We start from the raw sequence: 17,541 nt of genomic DNA, 5'->3' as shown, positions 1-17,541 counted from the left end.
TTAACAAGAAGTTACGCCTTGCAGTGTGGTTGGCCTTTTTTTTCTTCTGGAGATGGGACTTAAAACTGATTTTTTCATATACATTCAATGGTCATAATTATGTAAAGATTACTTTTCAAACATGATTCTGCAACAATGTGCTCATTTCCTTCTATGAAACACTTATAAACACTTCTAGTAGAGGGTTCTGAGAGTCCAGCAAGAAGCAATGAAAGAAACAAAATAAAAGAATATCCTACCCTATTAACACTTTATTTCAATTTCAAATTGCTCTTAACATAATTTCAATGGCTGTTGACGTTTAGGTTTCTGAAACGCTATTTTCCAAATAAAAAAACGAAATTCTTCCAGGATATTCCCATGTAGTCCGCATTAACGTCTTCAGTCATCAGTATAATTTCTTGGAGCCGGAATTCCTTTGGGTTCTTATTTAAAAAAAAAAAAGTAGTTAATAAAACATATTTAAAGAAAACCATGCCCACAGTTTGCAAGAATAAATCCGCGCCAAATAACTATTAGTGATTAAATAAATTTGAATCTAAAAATCTCGGCTGCTCCCCTAAAAGTAAAGAGTGAGACTCTTACTACAGAGTGATAAGGTGAAAGGGAGGGCGCTACAAAGTGATTATAAACACTTATGAATATTAAATTAGATATATAAACATAAAACATAATAAAAACATCACAAAATTCACCCAAGTGAATCAAATAGGTGCTAAACAATTAGTGATGATGAATCTATAGGATAAACCAGCAGACAATAGTTGAAAATGATATAAGTCCAAGATCAAAAAAAATTGAATAAAAATATAAAGAAAAATAGTCCCAATAGTGGAAAAAATCCCCAAAACGGTGATTAAATTCCAAAATCCATCCACCAACAAAAACAAAATCTTGCTGTATTAGGATTGTTATCCAGAAAGTGCAAACTTGTTCCTTCACCACACGCTAGGATACGACACCCAAAGTGCACAGAAGGGCAATGTGCTTACCACACTCAATGGATCTTTTTGATTAGAAAAAGATCACAAGCGCTTAGCAGGAGCGTGCCACTTCAAAAGTGTATCTATGACCATTATTTTAGTTTCAAATTGAATGGGTAAGGGCAGGGGAGGGCTGGCAGCCTTAAGCCTGGGGGGCAAGTCGAGTCGGGTGGCCCATTGTGCCACCGAATCATCTCACCATCCATGCCCTCCGGGTTTTATAACGGATATTGATGTTATGAAGCAAGACAAATATGACACAGCAATGACAGCATGACCCTGATCTTGGTAAATAGCCGATGACGCTGCTCTTTACCCATGTGATTGGCTGTGTCCAATAACAGCCAATCAGATGTAAATGACAGCCTCTGAGGAGAGCCGATTAGGGGCATCTCCTCACGGGGGACACTGTACAAATAATTAGGGCACTGATTACAGTGCAGCCCCAACAGTGCCCAGCAAATGACACCAATCTGTTCTGCTTTTTAGTGCCACCCAGTAATGCCCATCATTGCTACCCATCAGTGCCCAACAGTACCGCCTATCTGTGCCCCCCATCAGTGAACTTCAGTGAAGGAGAAAAATTACTTACAGTGCCCTGAAAAAGTATTTATACCCCTTGAAATTTCCCACATTTTGTCATGTTACAACCAGAAAAGTAAATGTATTTTATTGGGATTTTATAAATACTTTTTCAAGGCACTGTATTTACAAAAAAAAACATTTAAAAAAAATTGTATTTTTTCATGTTTTAGCAAAAAATAAAAAACCCCAATTGTTATTAAATACCACGAAAACTCCATTTGTGTGAAAAAAAAAGAACAATGTAATATGGTACAGTGTTGCTTGACTGCGCAATTGTCATTGCCCAGGTTCACACTGACATCGGGAATGAAATCGCGTGAGTTCAGCTGAGCAATTGAACGATTTCATACTCGTATTTCAGTCCCGACTTTGGGGTGCGATTTCAGAGACATCTGTGCGGGTTCCTGTACAAATGTCTATTGAAATCGCCCCCCGAAGTTGCCAAAAGTAGTACAGAAACTACTTTTGGGAATCGTGCAACACCACAAATGGAATCGATGCAACGTTGCATCGATTCGGATGGTGCCATCGCTGGCAATTGTCACCGTTTTGGCATGCGATTTGACATGTCAAATTGCATGCCAAATCACTCCAATGTGAACCTGGGCTTAGTGTAAGAACTTAAAGCTGAAAATTGTACTGGGCAGGAAGAGAGTGAAAGTGCCTGGCAGGCAAGAGGTTAAATGATAAGGCTCAAGGGAGAGAGGAGTATGAAAAGAGGGGGGAGGGGAGAGCCTGTTTACAGCTCACCCATTTGCACAGTCCTAGCAGGAGGCTCACTGTCACTGGCTCACTCAGCTTCTTCATGTTTTGAATATGATGACACTGTGGCTGCCGACATCAAAGTTTCCCACCTGCATTTCTGCTTCACAGAGGACACTGGAGGCATCGAGTATGGGCGGGCATAGAGAGAGAGGGGCGGGAGGAGACAGAGCTGATCGTTCTCCCATTAGTGGAGACTGAGGAGGGGGAGGACTGTACTCTGCAAGACGGAACATACAGCCCTGTGAGCCCTGTGCAGCTAAAATCCTTGTCACAGGACACGGCATAGCTGCAGCACGGGCTGGATGGATCAGTGTGACCTTTCACTGCAATTCGGCCCTAATTCATGATCCAGGCAGTGCAGTCTCTCTTTCAGGCTCACTGACTCTTCTCTGCAGCCCCAGCCAGCCCACGAGTTACAGAGATGTACGGCGCTCGTGCCCTGACACTCCCCTGACGTGCCACATGACCTAACTTTCCTACAACTCCCACAATGCAGCGCGGCAGCAGCCAGCCAGCCAATCGGCGGCCGCCGCTGACGAGATTTAGCAAAAAAATAAAAAAAACAGTCCCCTTTTAAATATAATGTGAGCGGCCTGGGGGGCAATCTCCTCTTTTCCACCTGGACCAGTCCGTATCCCAGTGAAGCCAATTCTCCAACAGCAATACAGAAAGAAGTTAAATAGCTAGATTCAGAGAGACTTAGACTGGCGTATCAGTAAATACGCCAGCCTAAGTCTTTATTTGCGTCAGCACTAATTTAAGTGTATTCTGGTAACCAGATACGCTTAAATTAGGCTCAGATACGAGCGGCGTAAGTGTCTTACACCGTCGTATCCTTAAGTGTCATTTTTAGGCTGACCGCTAGGTGGCGCTTCCATTGCGGTCGGCGTAGAATATGTAAATCACTAGATACACCTATTCACGAACGTACGCCCGGTGCATTGCCATGAATTGCGATTTGCCATGAAATGTGATGGTCCGCCTCCATCACATCCTATTGGCTCACTCCTGTCACGTGACATAGTTAAACGTCATCAGTCTCAGCTAGGCTATCATAGGGAGAGAATCTCCTCTCCCTGTGATAGCTGAACCTGCACGGAGCTGCTGCTATATGAGGCAGGAGAAAGCCCCTCAGGCTGTGTGTCCAAGTATATACATCATGCACAGCCTGTAACTGGGAGCAGGCAGTGCAGTAGTGTTGGGCTTGTGGTGTAACATATTACATATACTGTTAGGAAGGAGAAGCCAGTGTAACATGGAGCAGCCTCCCATCTGCCTGCCCCCCTCTCCTCTCTCTTAGCCCTTTGAAGAACTGCACGGGGGTTGACCTCCCTGGGTGCGCGAGTAAACTAAATTTAGTACTGTGCATACAGGTGTACGCTAACAGCTCCGTGCAGGTTCAGCTATCACAGGGAGAGGAGATCCTCTCCCTATGATAGCCTAGCTGAGACTGTCACGTGACAGGAGTGAGCCAATAGGATGTGATGGAGGCGGACCATCACATTTCATGGCAAATCACATTTCATGGCAATGCACCGGCCGACGCATCGGATACGCCGTTTACGTAACGCATTATCAGGCCTAAAGTTATTCCATCAAATAGCTGGAATAGTAATGTTAAGTATGGCCGCCGTTCCCGCGTCGAAATTTTAAAATTTTACGTAGTTTGCGTAAGTCGTCCGTGAATAGGGTTTTACGTCATTTACATACACGTCGAAATCAATAGGACCGGGCGGCGTACTTTGCCGCAATGCACACTGGGATATGTAGGCGGACGGCGCATGCGCGGTCCGTACAAAACGTCAATCACGTCAGGTCATCATAGATTTACATACAACACGCCCCCCCTTCCATATTTGAATTACGCGCGCTTACGCCGGACCAATTTCTGCTACGCCGCCGCAACTTACGGAGCAAGTGCTTTGTGAATACTACACTTGCTCCTGTAAGTTACGGCGGCGTAGCGTAAATACGATACGCTGCGCCGCCGTAAGAACAAGCGCAGGTACCTGAATCTAGCCCATTGTTCCTCAAACTGTTCGTAAAATACGTCAATCACGTCAGGTCAAGCCCCATTAACATAAAACACACCCCCTCAGCCTAATTTGAATTAGCCGCCCTTACGCCCGCCCGATTTACACTACGCCGCCGTAACTTAGCAGGCAAGTACTTTGTGAATCATGTACTTGCCTCGCTAACTTACGGTGGCGTAGTGTAAATGCCATACGCTACGCCGCCGCAACTATGCGCTCGCCATCCTGAATCTAGCTAACAGTGTTTTTTTTAATTTTGTTAGTTAAGCAGGGAAATGCTAGCACCCAGGTCAGTTGTTGTTTTTTACATCTTTTTTTTTTTCCCCATTGGTAGATTTTCCATTTCTTCCTGTTCTGTTGTCCCCAAAACAGGAAGTGGGTGAAAATCTCTCCAACAGAGCCTTGCACAGTAGGAAAATCTGACAGGGGTTCCAATCCTTTCCCATGCTATCAAAAACAAAGAAAAAGTTTTGCCTAAAGACACGCTATACCAAGGTACAATTCAGACGGACTTTCATTCATACAAACCATACTACATGCTCCCAGTCTGTATATAATAGAGATACCTATTCCAGCATACATAACCCTGACCTTTTTAAGGATAGTGTACAATTAAATAAAAGGTTGTAAAATAAATGTTGCACATGCCTTTAGTAAAATACGTTTGCAGATTTCCATCACACGGAGCATGGGCTAGATTCACAGAGAGTTACGCCGGTGTATTAGTAGATACGCCGTCGTAAATTTAAGCGTATTCTGGAAACCAGATACGCTTAAATTAGGCTAAGATACGAGCGGCGTAAGTCTCCTACGTCGTCGTATCTTAGGGTGCATATTTACGCTGGCCACTAGGTGGCGCTTCCCTCGATTTCAGCGTAGAATATGCAAATGAGCTGGAAACGCCGATTTAGAAAACGTACATTTTCCCGGCGGATTTTTTTACGTCCTTTGCGTAAGGCTTTTTCCGGCGTAACGTTACTCCTTCTATATGAGGCATAGCCAATGTTAAAGCGGGGGTTCACCCTTAGAGGGCACTTTTCCCCCTTAGATTCCTGCTCGTTATTACTAGGGGAATCGGCTATTTATTTAAAAATAGGTGCAGTACTTACCCGTTTACGAGACGCATCCTCTCCGTCGCTTCCGGGTATGGGCTTCGGGAATGGGCGTTCCTTATTGATTGACAGGTTTCCGAGAGGCTTCCGACGGTCGCATCCATCGCGTCACGATTTTCCGAAAGAAGCCGAACGTCGGTGCGCAGGCGCAGTATAGAGCCGCACCGACGTTCGGCTTCTTTCGGCTACGAGTGACGCGATGGATGCGACCGTCGGAAGCCTCTCGGAAGACTGTCAATCAAGAAGGAACGCCCGCTCCCGAAGACCATACCCGGAAGCGACGGAAGAAGATGCAGCTCGAAAACGGGTAAGTACTGCACCTATTTTAATACAAATAGCCGATTCCCCTAGACCGAACGAGCAGGAATCTAGGGGAAGAAAAAAAAATTTTTTAGAAATGGGTGAACTCCCGCTTTAAGTATGGACGTCGTTCCCACGTAGAAATTTTGTAAATTTTACGTCGTTTGCGTAAGTCATTCGCGAATAGGGCTTTGCATAAATTACGTTCACGTCGAAAGCATTGACTATTTGCGACGTGATTAGGAGCATGCACACTGGGATACGTTCACGGCCGGCGCATGCGCCGTTCGTGAGAAACGTCATTTACGTGGGGTCATGTTTTATTTACATAAAACACGCCCACCTCTTGACAATTTGAATTCGGCATGCTTAGGCCGGCAGATTTACGCTACGCCGCCGCAACTTACGGAGCAAGTGCTTTGTGAATACTGCACTTGCCTCTCTAAATTGCGGCGGCGTAGCGTAAATAACATACGATACGCCCGCACAAACTTACGTGCCCCTACCTGAATCTAGCCCAATGTCTATATACAACAACTAATCTGAAGGAGCACGCTTTAACTTAAATGTACACTACAAAAAGCATACACTGTGCAGTCAGACTTGTTGAAACACCGTCATTGCTTGGTGTGTTCATTCAAAGCATTGATGATGCATCTCTGACCATAAAGGGGCCAATGGAAAATGAAAGATACAGAAAAAATTTAAGCGTGTACAGTGCCTTGAAAAAGTATTTACACCCCATGAAACTTTCCACATTTTCTTATGTTACAACCAAAAACGTAAATATATTTTATTGGGATTTTATGTGATAGACCAACACAAAGTGGCACCTAATTGTGAAGTGGAAGGAAAATGAAAAATGGTTGTTAATTTTTTTTTTTTACAAATAAATACCGTATTTATCGGGGTATAGCGCGCACCCCTAAAGTTGCCTCGAATTCCTGTGGAAAAAAGTTTTTTTGTACTTACAGTTTTGGTGTCTTGCGCGGCGTCCATCGGCAGCCTCGTTGGGTCCGGCGTCCTTCTGCGGCTTCGGGTGTCCTCTTCGTCGGGTCCGGCGTCCTCCCCGCTCGTTTCCCACGCTGAGTTTGAATACTGCGCCGACATATACAGAGCGCAGTACACTTGTGTATTGTCGGGCAGGCTCGGCTACTCTCGCGCTGACGTCCTGTAAGTCCAGGACGTCAGCGCGAGAGGACCCGAGACTGCCCGACAATACACGAGTGTACTGCGCTCGGTATATGTCGGCGCAGTATTCAAACTCGGCGCGGGAAAGCGGGTATCGGCGTGATTTTCAGGGCAAAAAAGTGTGCGGTATACGCCGATAAGTACGGTATGTGAAAAGTGTGGCGTGCATTTGTATTCAGCCCCCTGAGTCAATACTTTGTAGAACCATCTTTCGCTACAATTCTTTTTGGTTATGTCTCTACCAGCACATCTAGAGCGTGACATTTTTGCCCATTGTTCTTTGGAAAATAGCTCAAGCTCTGTCAGATTGGATGAAGCACATTTTGAACAGCAATTTTGAAGTCTTGCCACAGATTTTCAATTGCATTTAGGTCTGGACTTTGACTAGGCCATTCTAACACATGAATTTGCTTTGATCCAAACCAGGAGTCTCCAAACTATGGCCACCCAGTTGTTCAGGAACTACAATTCCCATCATTCCTAGTCATGTCTCTGAATGTCAGAGTTTTACAATGCTTCATGGAATGTGTGGTTCTGCAACAGCTGGAGGGCCGTAGTTTGAAGATCCCTGAAAACCATTCCATTGTAGCTCTGGCTGTATGTTTAGGGTCATTGTCCTGCTGAAAGGTGAACCTCCACCCCAGTCTCAAGTCTTTAGAGACTCTAACAAGTTTTATTCTAAGAGTAGAACAAGACTGTAGATGTATATAGTCAAGGCCCAGGGCTAGAACAGCTTAACAACCATAAAGGAACACCAGCCCTAAATAGTACAAAAAATAGTCGTGAGTGTTAAATGGTAGTTCCCTGGTGATTGAATATACAATATAAATTAAAAAAAAAAAATTTGTTCAAGTATAAAAGACAAACATACACAAGAAACGAGGGAAAACAGCAGCCCATAAATGTATAAAACCACATGTGTACAATAGGTGGTCAGACATAACAACAAATATATTATTTGGAGCTTGCCAACATGTTTTGTGGCATCCAGGCCACTTTATCAGGGCTTCATTCCACGAGTCTGGCTCCACAGATCTGATATACATAAAATAAAACATAATCAACATATACATTAACCTAATGCCATACATTGCCCTATCCTCCCCCTCTCTCCATTTTATGGGATAGGGCAATGTATGGCATTAGGGCAATGTATGGCATTAGGTTAATGTATATGTTGATTATGTTGGTTTTAATTGATATATTCGTATATTCAATCACCAGGGAACTACCATTTAATGTCCAGATTTTTCACTTATTTTTTTTGTACTATCTTCTTCTAAGATTGCCCTGTATTTGGCTCCATCCATCTTTCCATCAACTCTGACCAGCTTTCCCTGTCACAACGTAGGGGTATCGGAGTAAAGGGGGCTGAATACAAATGCCCCCTTTTCAGATATTTATTTGTAAAACATTTTGAAAACCGTTTACCATTTTCCTGTAAAAAAAAAACGATTTTATATAATCTTTAAACAGCAGCAAAAAAAAGGTCAAGTAAATTAAATGGATACTAAAGTACAATTTTTTTGTTGTTAAGAATAACAAACATGTCATACTTACCTGCTCTGCGACGTGGCTTTGCACAGAGCAGCCCAGATCCTCCTCTTCTCTGGTGCCTCTTTGGCTCTCCTGGCCCCTTCCCCTGCTGAGGGCCCCCACAGCAAGCAGCTTGCTATGGGGGCACCCGAGCCAAGCTGCAGTTCCCTGTGTCCATTCAGACACAGAGCCTCGGCTAGGCCATGCCCCCTCCCCTCTCTCTTCTCATTGGCTCACTGACTTTGATTGACAGCAGCGGGAGCCTATGGCGCTCCACTGTTGTCTCAGTCAAAAAGGAGGCAACAGAGTCTCTCCTGCGACATCGCTGGACCTAGATGGGGCTCACGTAATTATTAGGGGGGGGGGCTGTTGCAGACAGAAGTTTTTTTTATCTTCATGCATAGAATGCATGAAGATAAAAAAAACTTCCGACTTTATAGCCACTTTAAGTTAAACTTTTATATTAAATATATCGCATTCGTGGGTTTTAATTTTCCATGCATTCAGGAAATCTTGATAGCGACTCAGCTTGTTATTCAAAGACCATCTGTCTTGTTTTGTCACAGGCAGATCCCTGAATATATTACTTGTGTCAGGAAGTTCCTCATCACTTCTCTCACAGCTCTCTTTCTACAAAAAAAATGTTTTTTCCTAATCAGAAAGTTCTTTAATACATATAAATCAGATGTAAAATACAAGCATATAGTAACTGTAGGCCCATATTTTGGATTTCCAAGCCTAGGGACATGTGATGTTACACCTGAGCACGTACTTCTGGCACCTAGAATTCTTAGCTGCTTCCAAACAGATATGTTCTCACCAGTTTATATTTTCAGCATTTATCCCCACCTTAATCCTCACCTTCAGTGAATAAATATAATACTGTGATTTCCAGTAGAAACTGCTCCATTCACAGGCACACTAATAAACCATTTATTGTGTACTATTCATCTGGACCATTCATTCTGTATTTATATAACCTATAATGGTTGGTCCAGATATGATTCACTATTTATGTATTTATCAATAATGTGATCCGAATATTTCTTTCCACTAGTCACTTGTCATAATCCTGTAGACACAAATCTGACATTGCACAATGCTGCGCACTGTATTTGCAATATATGGAATAAAATCGGATGGCTTATTTATGATAAAGAAATGTTCTACACTTTAGTGAAATACAGTCGCCTAATGAAACTTGGATGCATTTTCCCTTTCCTGCAGTGCCTATGCCATTGCATTCATCCAACATATTGGATACAATATTTCATTCATGCCATTGATGGGACAGCATTTTGCAACATTTGATGAGAGCTACAATGTAACAAAGTAGACTGTAGAATTTCAGAGAGATTTTAATGTAAGTAATAAGTAGGGTTGTCCCGATACCACTTTTTTAAGACCGAGTACAAGTACCGATACTTTTTTTTCAATGTCATGTGGCAGTTTGACAGATGGGTACTGATAGGTGGCACTGACAGGTGGCTGGCACCGATAGGCGGCACTTATGGGCACTGACTGGTGACTGGTGCTGATGGGCACTAATAGGTGGCTGGCACTGATAGGTGGCACTTATGGGCACTGACTGGTGACTGGCGCTGATGGGCACTAATAGGTGGCTGGCACTGATAGGTGGCACTTGTGGGCACTGATAGGTGGCACTTGTGGGCACTGATTGCACTGACAGGTGGCTGGCACTGAAATGCTGCAAAAAATGACACTGAATTTATAAAAATAAAAATAAATGCTGCAACGCCCATCTTGGTACACCCTGCACTCCGCTGCAGCAAGCAGCAGCCGACATCTTGTTACACTCAGCCCATATAGCTCAGGCTGGGTGTAACAAGATGTCTGCTGCTGCTTACTTCAGCGGAGTGCAGGGTGTATCAAGATGAGTGTAGGGACATTCAGCCGCTGACATGTTACACAGACCCCTCCCCCTACAGTGCAGACCCCCCTCCCCCTACAATACAGACCTCCCCCTTACAATATAGGACCCCCCTACAATACAGATCCCCCTACAATAGACACCCTCCTACAATACAGATTCCCCCCCCCCCCACTTCCACCCGTAATGCTGTAGGCTGCTTAGATGACCAGCGGGCTGGGTCACGGGTGTGACGACGGACCCCCCCCACCGCAAAGCCAGGCTTCAGCCTGTGTGTCACTGCCTCCCTGTCACAGCCATGCCGCACGCTGTTCTCATCAGTCGCAGAAGCACCGGCACGACACCCCCCTCTACAGCCAAACTCCACCTACACTCCCCCCGCCCTCTCCTGCCTTCCCCAGACACTGACACCTCTCCAACCACATAAAAAAAAAAGTATCGGGGAAGCATCGGGAGCATTTGCGCGAGTACAAGTACTCGCGCAAATGCTCTGTATCGGTCCCGATACCGATACTAGTATCGGGACAACCCTAGTAATAAGTGAAACACTTAGGGATTTATAATCTCACACAGAGATCACAGTCCACCTCTACGTTTATTTAAAAAAAATGGTCTTCCTTGCAGGTGGGAAAGGGATCTAGGTGCTATAGACGGGGAGACATGGAATCTTTGCCTAAGGTCTGCCACTTTGGTATCTGTATCCGCCCCTCAATCGTTGTCCCACCTATATCTGCTACACAGGGTATACAGAACCCCTGTACAACTTCATAAACGGGGGAATCATAGTACCCCCCTCTACCCAAAATGTGAGAGGGATCACGGCGACCTCATTCACATGTTGTGGAGATGCCCCAAGCTTTTCCGCTACTGGAAGGAGGTCCTAGACGTGATCTCTCAGGTTTTTATGTTTTCTATTCCACAGGAACCCAGTTGTGTGTCTGCTGGGAGCCCTGGACGAGGAGTCTCTGACACCGCAGACTCGCACTGCGGTTTTGCGACTATTGCATGTCGCCCGTAAACTGATCGCACAATCTTGGATTACTCCCAGGTTGCCCACCAGGTGACAATGGGTGGAGCAGGTTAATAAACTCCTGATAAGAGAAAAGTTGACGTACCTACATAGAAATGTCTCACGCAAGTTCTATTCAATGTGGCAAGCCTGGCTAGATGTCCCGGGATTAGCACCGCATCAGCTCAGAGACAGGCTCCTACAGGGGTGAGGCTATAAGTAATCCGGAATAGTAGCTGAGACCAGTGTCACATAGGATCCCTTATGGCATTGGTGACTTTGGTGGGTCGTGGTTGTTTGTTTCTAGGTCTAACCTCAGAGCTCTGAGGGTTCAGACAGGTTAAACTGTTACCTTTTTTCTATTTCCCTTTTCCTTAGTTACGATATGTCCGTTTATAGACGTACATTTTTGTCATTTTGGTTTAAATGTTTCTGTATGCATTGTACGACATAGCAGAATGTCACAGAATGAGTAATGCTATACTCCTTTTGTATTGTATACTGAATGGCAAATATCTTGTATTGTGAACAAAATGTAATTTCTCTTTTCGGATTAAAAATAAATAAATAAAAATTCTCCCCAGGAGGATGACACCATCTTTGTCCTGGCATCATCCAGGTTCAGCATATACTGTATGTTCTAGACTAAGTTGCTGGCCCAGGGATAGGGTCATGATGTAAATCCTGATGTCTACACAGTAACTAGCCTCATGTTCTTGGCAGTGACCGACCGATGGACTGTTTTCATCAAACAAACCGATCGTGTGTGGACCCCATCGGTAATTTATCCATCGGTTAAAAAAATAGGAACTCGTTTTAAAATGATCTGATGGATAAAAAAACCCATAGAAAAAAACAATCGTCTGTGGGTACGTCCATCGGTTAAAAATCCATGCATGCTCAGAATCAAGTCGACGCATGCTTGTAAGCACTTTGTTTTGTTTTACTTCACCGCCTTCTGACACGATCAGTTTTTTTACTGATGGTGTGTAGGCACGACTGATCATCAGTTAGCTTCATCGGACAACTGATGGAAAAATCCATCAGACCGTTTTCTTCAGACTAACCTATCGTGTGTACAGGGCATTAGTCCGTTCCGCCCCCTTGCTGTGAGTGACAGGTTATTTACATATCTAATGCACTAGCCTGGAGACAGGCATTATCTTTTAATTCCCACCCCCACTCCTTTCCTGAAGTCATGAGGTTACTTTTCTGGATTTTGACTGGATGTTAGTGATCATAGCAGAATTTAGTGTAAGGAATACATAGGACAAAATGCATGTTGACAAGGGGAGTGTAGAGGTGGGAGGGGAGTCTACTGACATCACGACTCCACCCACCGAGCTCCAAACAACAGACCCATCCACAGAATTTGCAGTTTTTCAGTTCTCATAACAGAGAGAGGGGAGACATTTGACAGATAAGGATACATGCAGGAGACTTGTATATGCTTATAGATCAGCACTATGGCAGTAGTTTAGAAAGGATGAGCTACATTGTTTAAAGTGGATGTAAACCCACTTTAAACAATGTAGCTCCAGAAGCATAGAGTGAATGGGCCTAATGGAAATGCACTTTCCTGTCTGGCTAGCAAGCTTTTCTTAGCCAGATCTTCAAACAATAAGCTCCAATCAAGTGCCTAGACCAGGTATATGCAATTAGCGGACCTCCAGCTGTTGCAAAACTACAAGTCCCATCATGCCTCTGCCACTGGGTGTCATGCTTGTGGATGTCAGTCTTACAATGCCTCATGGGAGTTGTAATTCTGCAACAGCTGGAGGTCCGCTAATTGCATATCCCTGGCCTAGACTCTAGGCACTTGATTGGAGCTTAAATACAATGTACTTTTTAACTATACTATTGCTTTTATATTATAGCATGTGGTGCCACCTTGTCAAACTCTGCAGGCTGAGATAAAATGGATGTGGCCACAGCATTTATTAAGCCCAACTGGCTATAATGTTAGAATGTAGGGGGGGTGGCCGGTGGGCAATAATGCCGCCTGTTTTTTCCTCCACCTCCGAACACCCATGTGGAAGATCCCTAAGACGCATCTTGCTGGGATTTAGCTGGTTTCATTTTTTCTAAGCCTTCATTGTTTTTTATTTTTTTAGTCCAAAAAATGAAATTTTACAAACTGTTGAACAAAGATTTGTTCAGCCTGAGACCTAACAAAAGATATTATAAACAGTCGTGAAATCACTTAAAAAGGATATAGCATCCAGTGCCAAAAGTGTACACCTATGCTTGTAGAAAGGACCTTTGAACATTCCAATTCCAATTTTGATAGTCTGTGTATGTGGGTGCTTTGCACACACGTGGGATGTGAATTATGACAACATAAGCTCATGTTTGTATATAAATAATGATGAAAAAAGAAAAAAAAATCGTAATATAAAAAAAAAATTAGGACTTGAACCTGCCAGGACAGAGATTTATTTCCATAACTAGAAATCATTGTGTACAGAGGTTATATTTGATTCTGTACTGGTTCTGGCTATGATCCCTGACTATATACAAGACTGGAAAATACCGATTAAGCTTTTTTCTGCTTAAAATTAGAACAAGAGATTGGGGAAATATGTTTCAAAAAGTACACCAGATATTCCAAATGCATTGTGATGGTGAAGTGGTTAACACATGCTCTCTGATGAAAATGGGATAGCTCCATAGAGGGGAGGGAGTAGGATTTTTTGTTCTCTCCAGATGGAACCCCTAAATAAAACACCATCTGTGACCAGAATATATTAATGACAGCTCTGGCAGGTGTCTGTGCTAAACAGTAACTTACTTATCACTTTGTACAGATTGTTTCAGGGATCCAGATAGAGGAATGATATTGACATGGCTCTGACAGACTTTTTGGCAAACATAACATTTCCTGTGTGATGGCACATGGTCCTAAAGATGGGAGGCTATGTGCCATTATATAGGCCATGGGAGATGACATGGGAGTATATAGTATGGGAAACACACACATCTGATGATAAAATGATGTGGTATATTAGATAAATAGGGTTACATTTAAAGGAAATGTTTTATTTATTTTTAATTATACAGGGACCCTGCCTTAAAGTGGAGGTTCCCCCTAAAAAAAAATTCTAACAATACATTCAGAAGACTGATTACACTGCGGGTATGCTGTTTTTTTTTTTTTTTTCGTACATACCTCGTTATCGCCGTTTCATCCCTCGGCTTCCGGGTATGATTCTTGCTGGACCTAGTTGATTGACGTTCCTCCGACCGGCGCATACTGCGCGTCACGACTTTCCGACAGAAGCCGAACGTCATTGCGCAGGCGCCGTATAGAGTCGGCTCTACACGCGCCTGCGCAGCGACGTTCAGGTTCTTTCGGAAAGTCGTGACGTCAAGTATGCGTCGGTCGGAGGAACGTCAATCAACTAGGAACGCCCAGCCCCACAAGAATCATACCCAGAAGCCGAGGGATGAAACGGCGATATCGAGGTATGTACGGAAAAAAAAAAAAAAAACCAGCATACCCGCAGTGTAATCAGTCTTCTGAATGTATTGTTAGAATTTTTTTAGGGGGAACCTCCACTTTAAGCTGGAGTGCCCTTGGTAAATTGTGTATTATTTGTACAGATTGTCTGTAACCAGTCTGAGCTTTGATTACATTTTGGATATTGAATATTTCTGTCTCCCGATGTTGATTTGTCTACAGTAATTAGTATAAGAAGTAATAATGCATAAGTTAAGGGATGGTGATAAATATTTGGTACAAACTTGCCTTGCCCCAGTGTGGAAGGGGCCTTAAGGGTCTTACTTGTCTTTGGCCTTGCCCCAGTGTGGAAGGGGCCTTAAGGGTCTTACTTGACTTTGGCCTTTCCCCAGTGTGGAAGGGGCCTTAAGGGTCTTACTTGACTTTGGCCTTTCCCCAGTGTGGAAGGGGCCTTAAGGGTCTTACTTGTCTTTGGCCTTGCCCCAGTGTGGAAGGGGCCTTAATGGTCTTACTTGTCTTTGGCCTTGCCCCAGTGTGGAAGGGGCCTTAAGGGTCTTACTTGTCTTTGGCCTTGCCCCAGTGTGGAAGGCGCCTTAAGGGTCTTACTTGTCTTTGGCCTTGCCCCAGCTGGAAGCCTGTACTAAAAGCTCAAAGGATTTCATTTGTCCTGTAGCTACCCTGACAGAGGGAGCAGATCAGGAGGATGGCTGCCTGTATAAAGTTACTTTGGAGACGTCTTCTGTGCTGAACAGTGTCCTGGAAAGCTTGGGAGAAGCTTCTGCTGGTGGACATTGCAAGAAACTCTCACTGCTTATCAACTAAGGTACCTGTGACTGCTCACATAGGGTGAAGGGCCTAGAATCTTCTTCGAGAATGATCTATGCATAGCTGCCGACCGTCCCTCATTTGGAACAAATTCCCTCTCCGTCCCTCCTTCCACCCCATTTGTCCCTCATTTTGGTCTGATCTGTATAGTTGCATATAAAATTCACTACTTATCTATTAAAAATTGTTTCCCAGTGCTAAACCTTTCATCCAATGTCTAAATTGCTGCATCTGTAAAGTTCAAAAATCCAGTATAAAGGAATAGTGGTGGTAAAAAAAAGCATTTGTAGGTTTAACCAATAATTTTTTCGTACAATTCTCCTTTAGGGGGCATGTCCTATGCCTACACACTTTTGCTAATAAGTGCTCCTCACTCCCATCTCAGAAAATTGGGAGGTATGTCTATGGACTATTACCAACAGACAGTGAATGCTTTCATAGAGTCACTAGAATCTGCTAGGCTGTTCCTAAAGAGCTAACATTAATATATAAAATGATACTAAACACATGCGGTTTAATTTAAATGATCCCTTCTATTTCTGTATGTGGGTGATGCCAATGAAATTATTTTATTGAAAAAAAAAATCGAAATACTTTTTTTTCTAATTGATATAAAGCTGTCACATGACCCAGATCTTTCCCAGCCTGTCTGCAGGGAAACCTAAGCAGTAGGAGCTTATAGTCCTCTGCTGCTGGTCACGTGTTAAAAAAATAGGAGGAAAAATATTATTATTATTTCTTGGCAATACCATAGTGTCACAGGCTGTGTCACACCCCTCCAGCCTGTGTCTTAGAGTAAGAGGGAGATGAAGCCTCCATTAATCTACATGCAATATCCCACCCCGATTGCGTTTAGCTGGGTATAGGACATGGAGGAGGGAGGGAGGGAGTGGGCTGTCATTTACCACTGTGTATACACTCACATGTATGACTCTATAGTCACAATGGATGCTCAGATGTGATGGGGAGGAAATGCTCATCATAGAAACTCACTGAAAACTGAGCCACAGCTGCAAACCCCCCAGCTAAATTGGGGACAAGAAAATAAGGTGAAGATAGAGAGCAACAGGATCAACCAGGTTTGTGGCAGAATACAGAACACTAATCTCACAATGGCTGAGTTAGTATGAACAGCAAGTAATACACCATTTATCAATAGTTTTTTATGATGTGGGTTTAGTGACACCTTAAATCAGGGGTCTTAAACTGGTGGCCCTCCAGCAGAACTACAAGTCCCATGAGGCATTGCAAGGATGACAACTGTCTAACTGTGTAACTACAAGCATGACTACCACATGTAGACGCATGATGGCACTTGTAGTTCCGCAAAAGCTGGAGGACTGCCAGTTTGAGACCCCTGCTTTAAATGCCATTAGACAATCTGAGCTTTCTTTTTCTATTTTTACATATCCTGTGCTCCTAATCCTCTCTGTAAAAGTTAAATGAGCAAATTAAATCATAATACTGTATTTATTGGCGTATAACACTCACTTTTTTACCATGAAAATAGAGTGTAAATTGTGCCTGCGTGTTATACGCAGGGGGCCGTGGAAAGTTTTTTCCTGAAACTTCCCTCTTAAAGTTAGGGTGCGTGTTATACGCCGATAAATACGCTAATTTATAAAGTGACTGGTGTCTAACTTTCCTTCTACTGCCCAATAAGCCAAGGATTTCACCCTGAGATGTTCAATGCTGGCCTGCCACACCCCTTATGGAGTCATTCTCAACCACATAGAGAAGAGGAGGGCTACATTTATTATCAGGAATCAAAAAAATGACATTTGAAAAAATATTTTGTCTTTTGTATTATTAAATATATCAAAATTTGTATTGTGCAATTTGCATCTTGGC

General features: G+C 43.4%; 1 protein-coding gene across 1 annotated transcript in view; it reads right to left on the bottom strand.

Annotated features, from left to right (window-relative positions):
- Window positions 1-231: 231 nt before the first annotated feature.
- The window catches only part of LMAN1L (lectin, mannose binding 1 like), a 100,094-nt gene continuing 82,784 nt past the window's right edge, over window positions 232-17,541 (bottom strand). Inside the window, exon 13 of the mRNA XM_040342959.1 lies at window positions 232-425. Within this exon, the coding sequence (XP_040198893.1) occupies window positions 389-425 (37 nt within the window). The 3' untranslated portion in view covers window positions 232-388. The remainder of the gene's footprint in view (window positions 426-17,541) is intronic.

This window comes from Rana temporaria, chromosome 3 (genome assembly GCF_905171775.1).
Source record: "Rana temporaria chromosome 3, aRanTem1.1, whole genome shotgun sequence".
NCBI lineage: Eukaryota > Metazoa > Chordata > Amphibia > Anura > Ranidae > Rana > Rana temporaria.
Note: the sequence above shows the minus strand (reverse complement) of the source record. Positions and strands in the feature narration are given on the sequence as shown.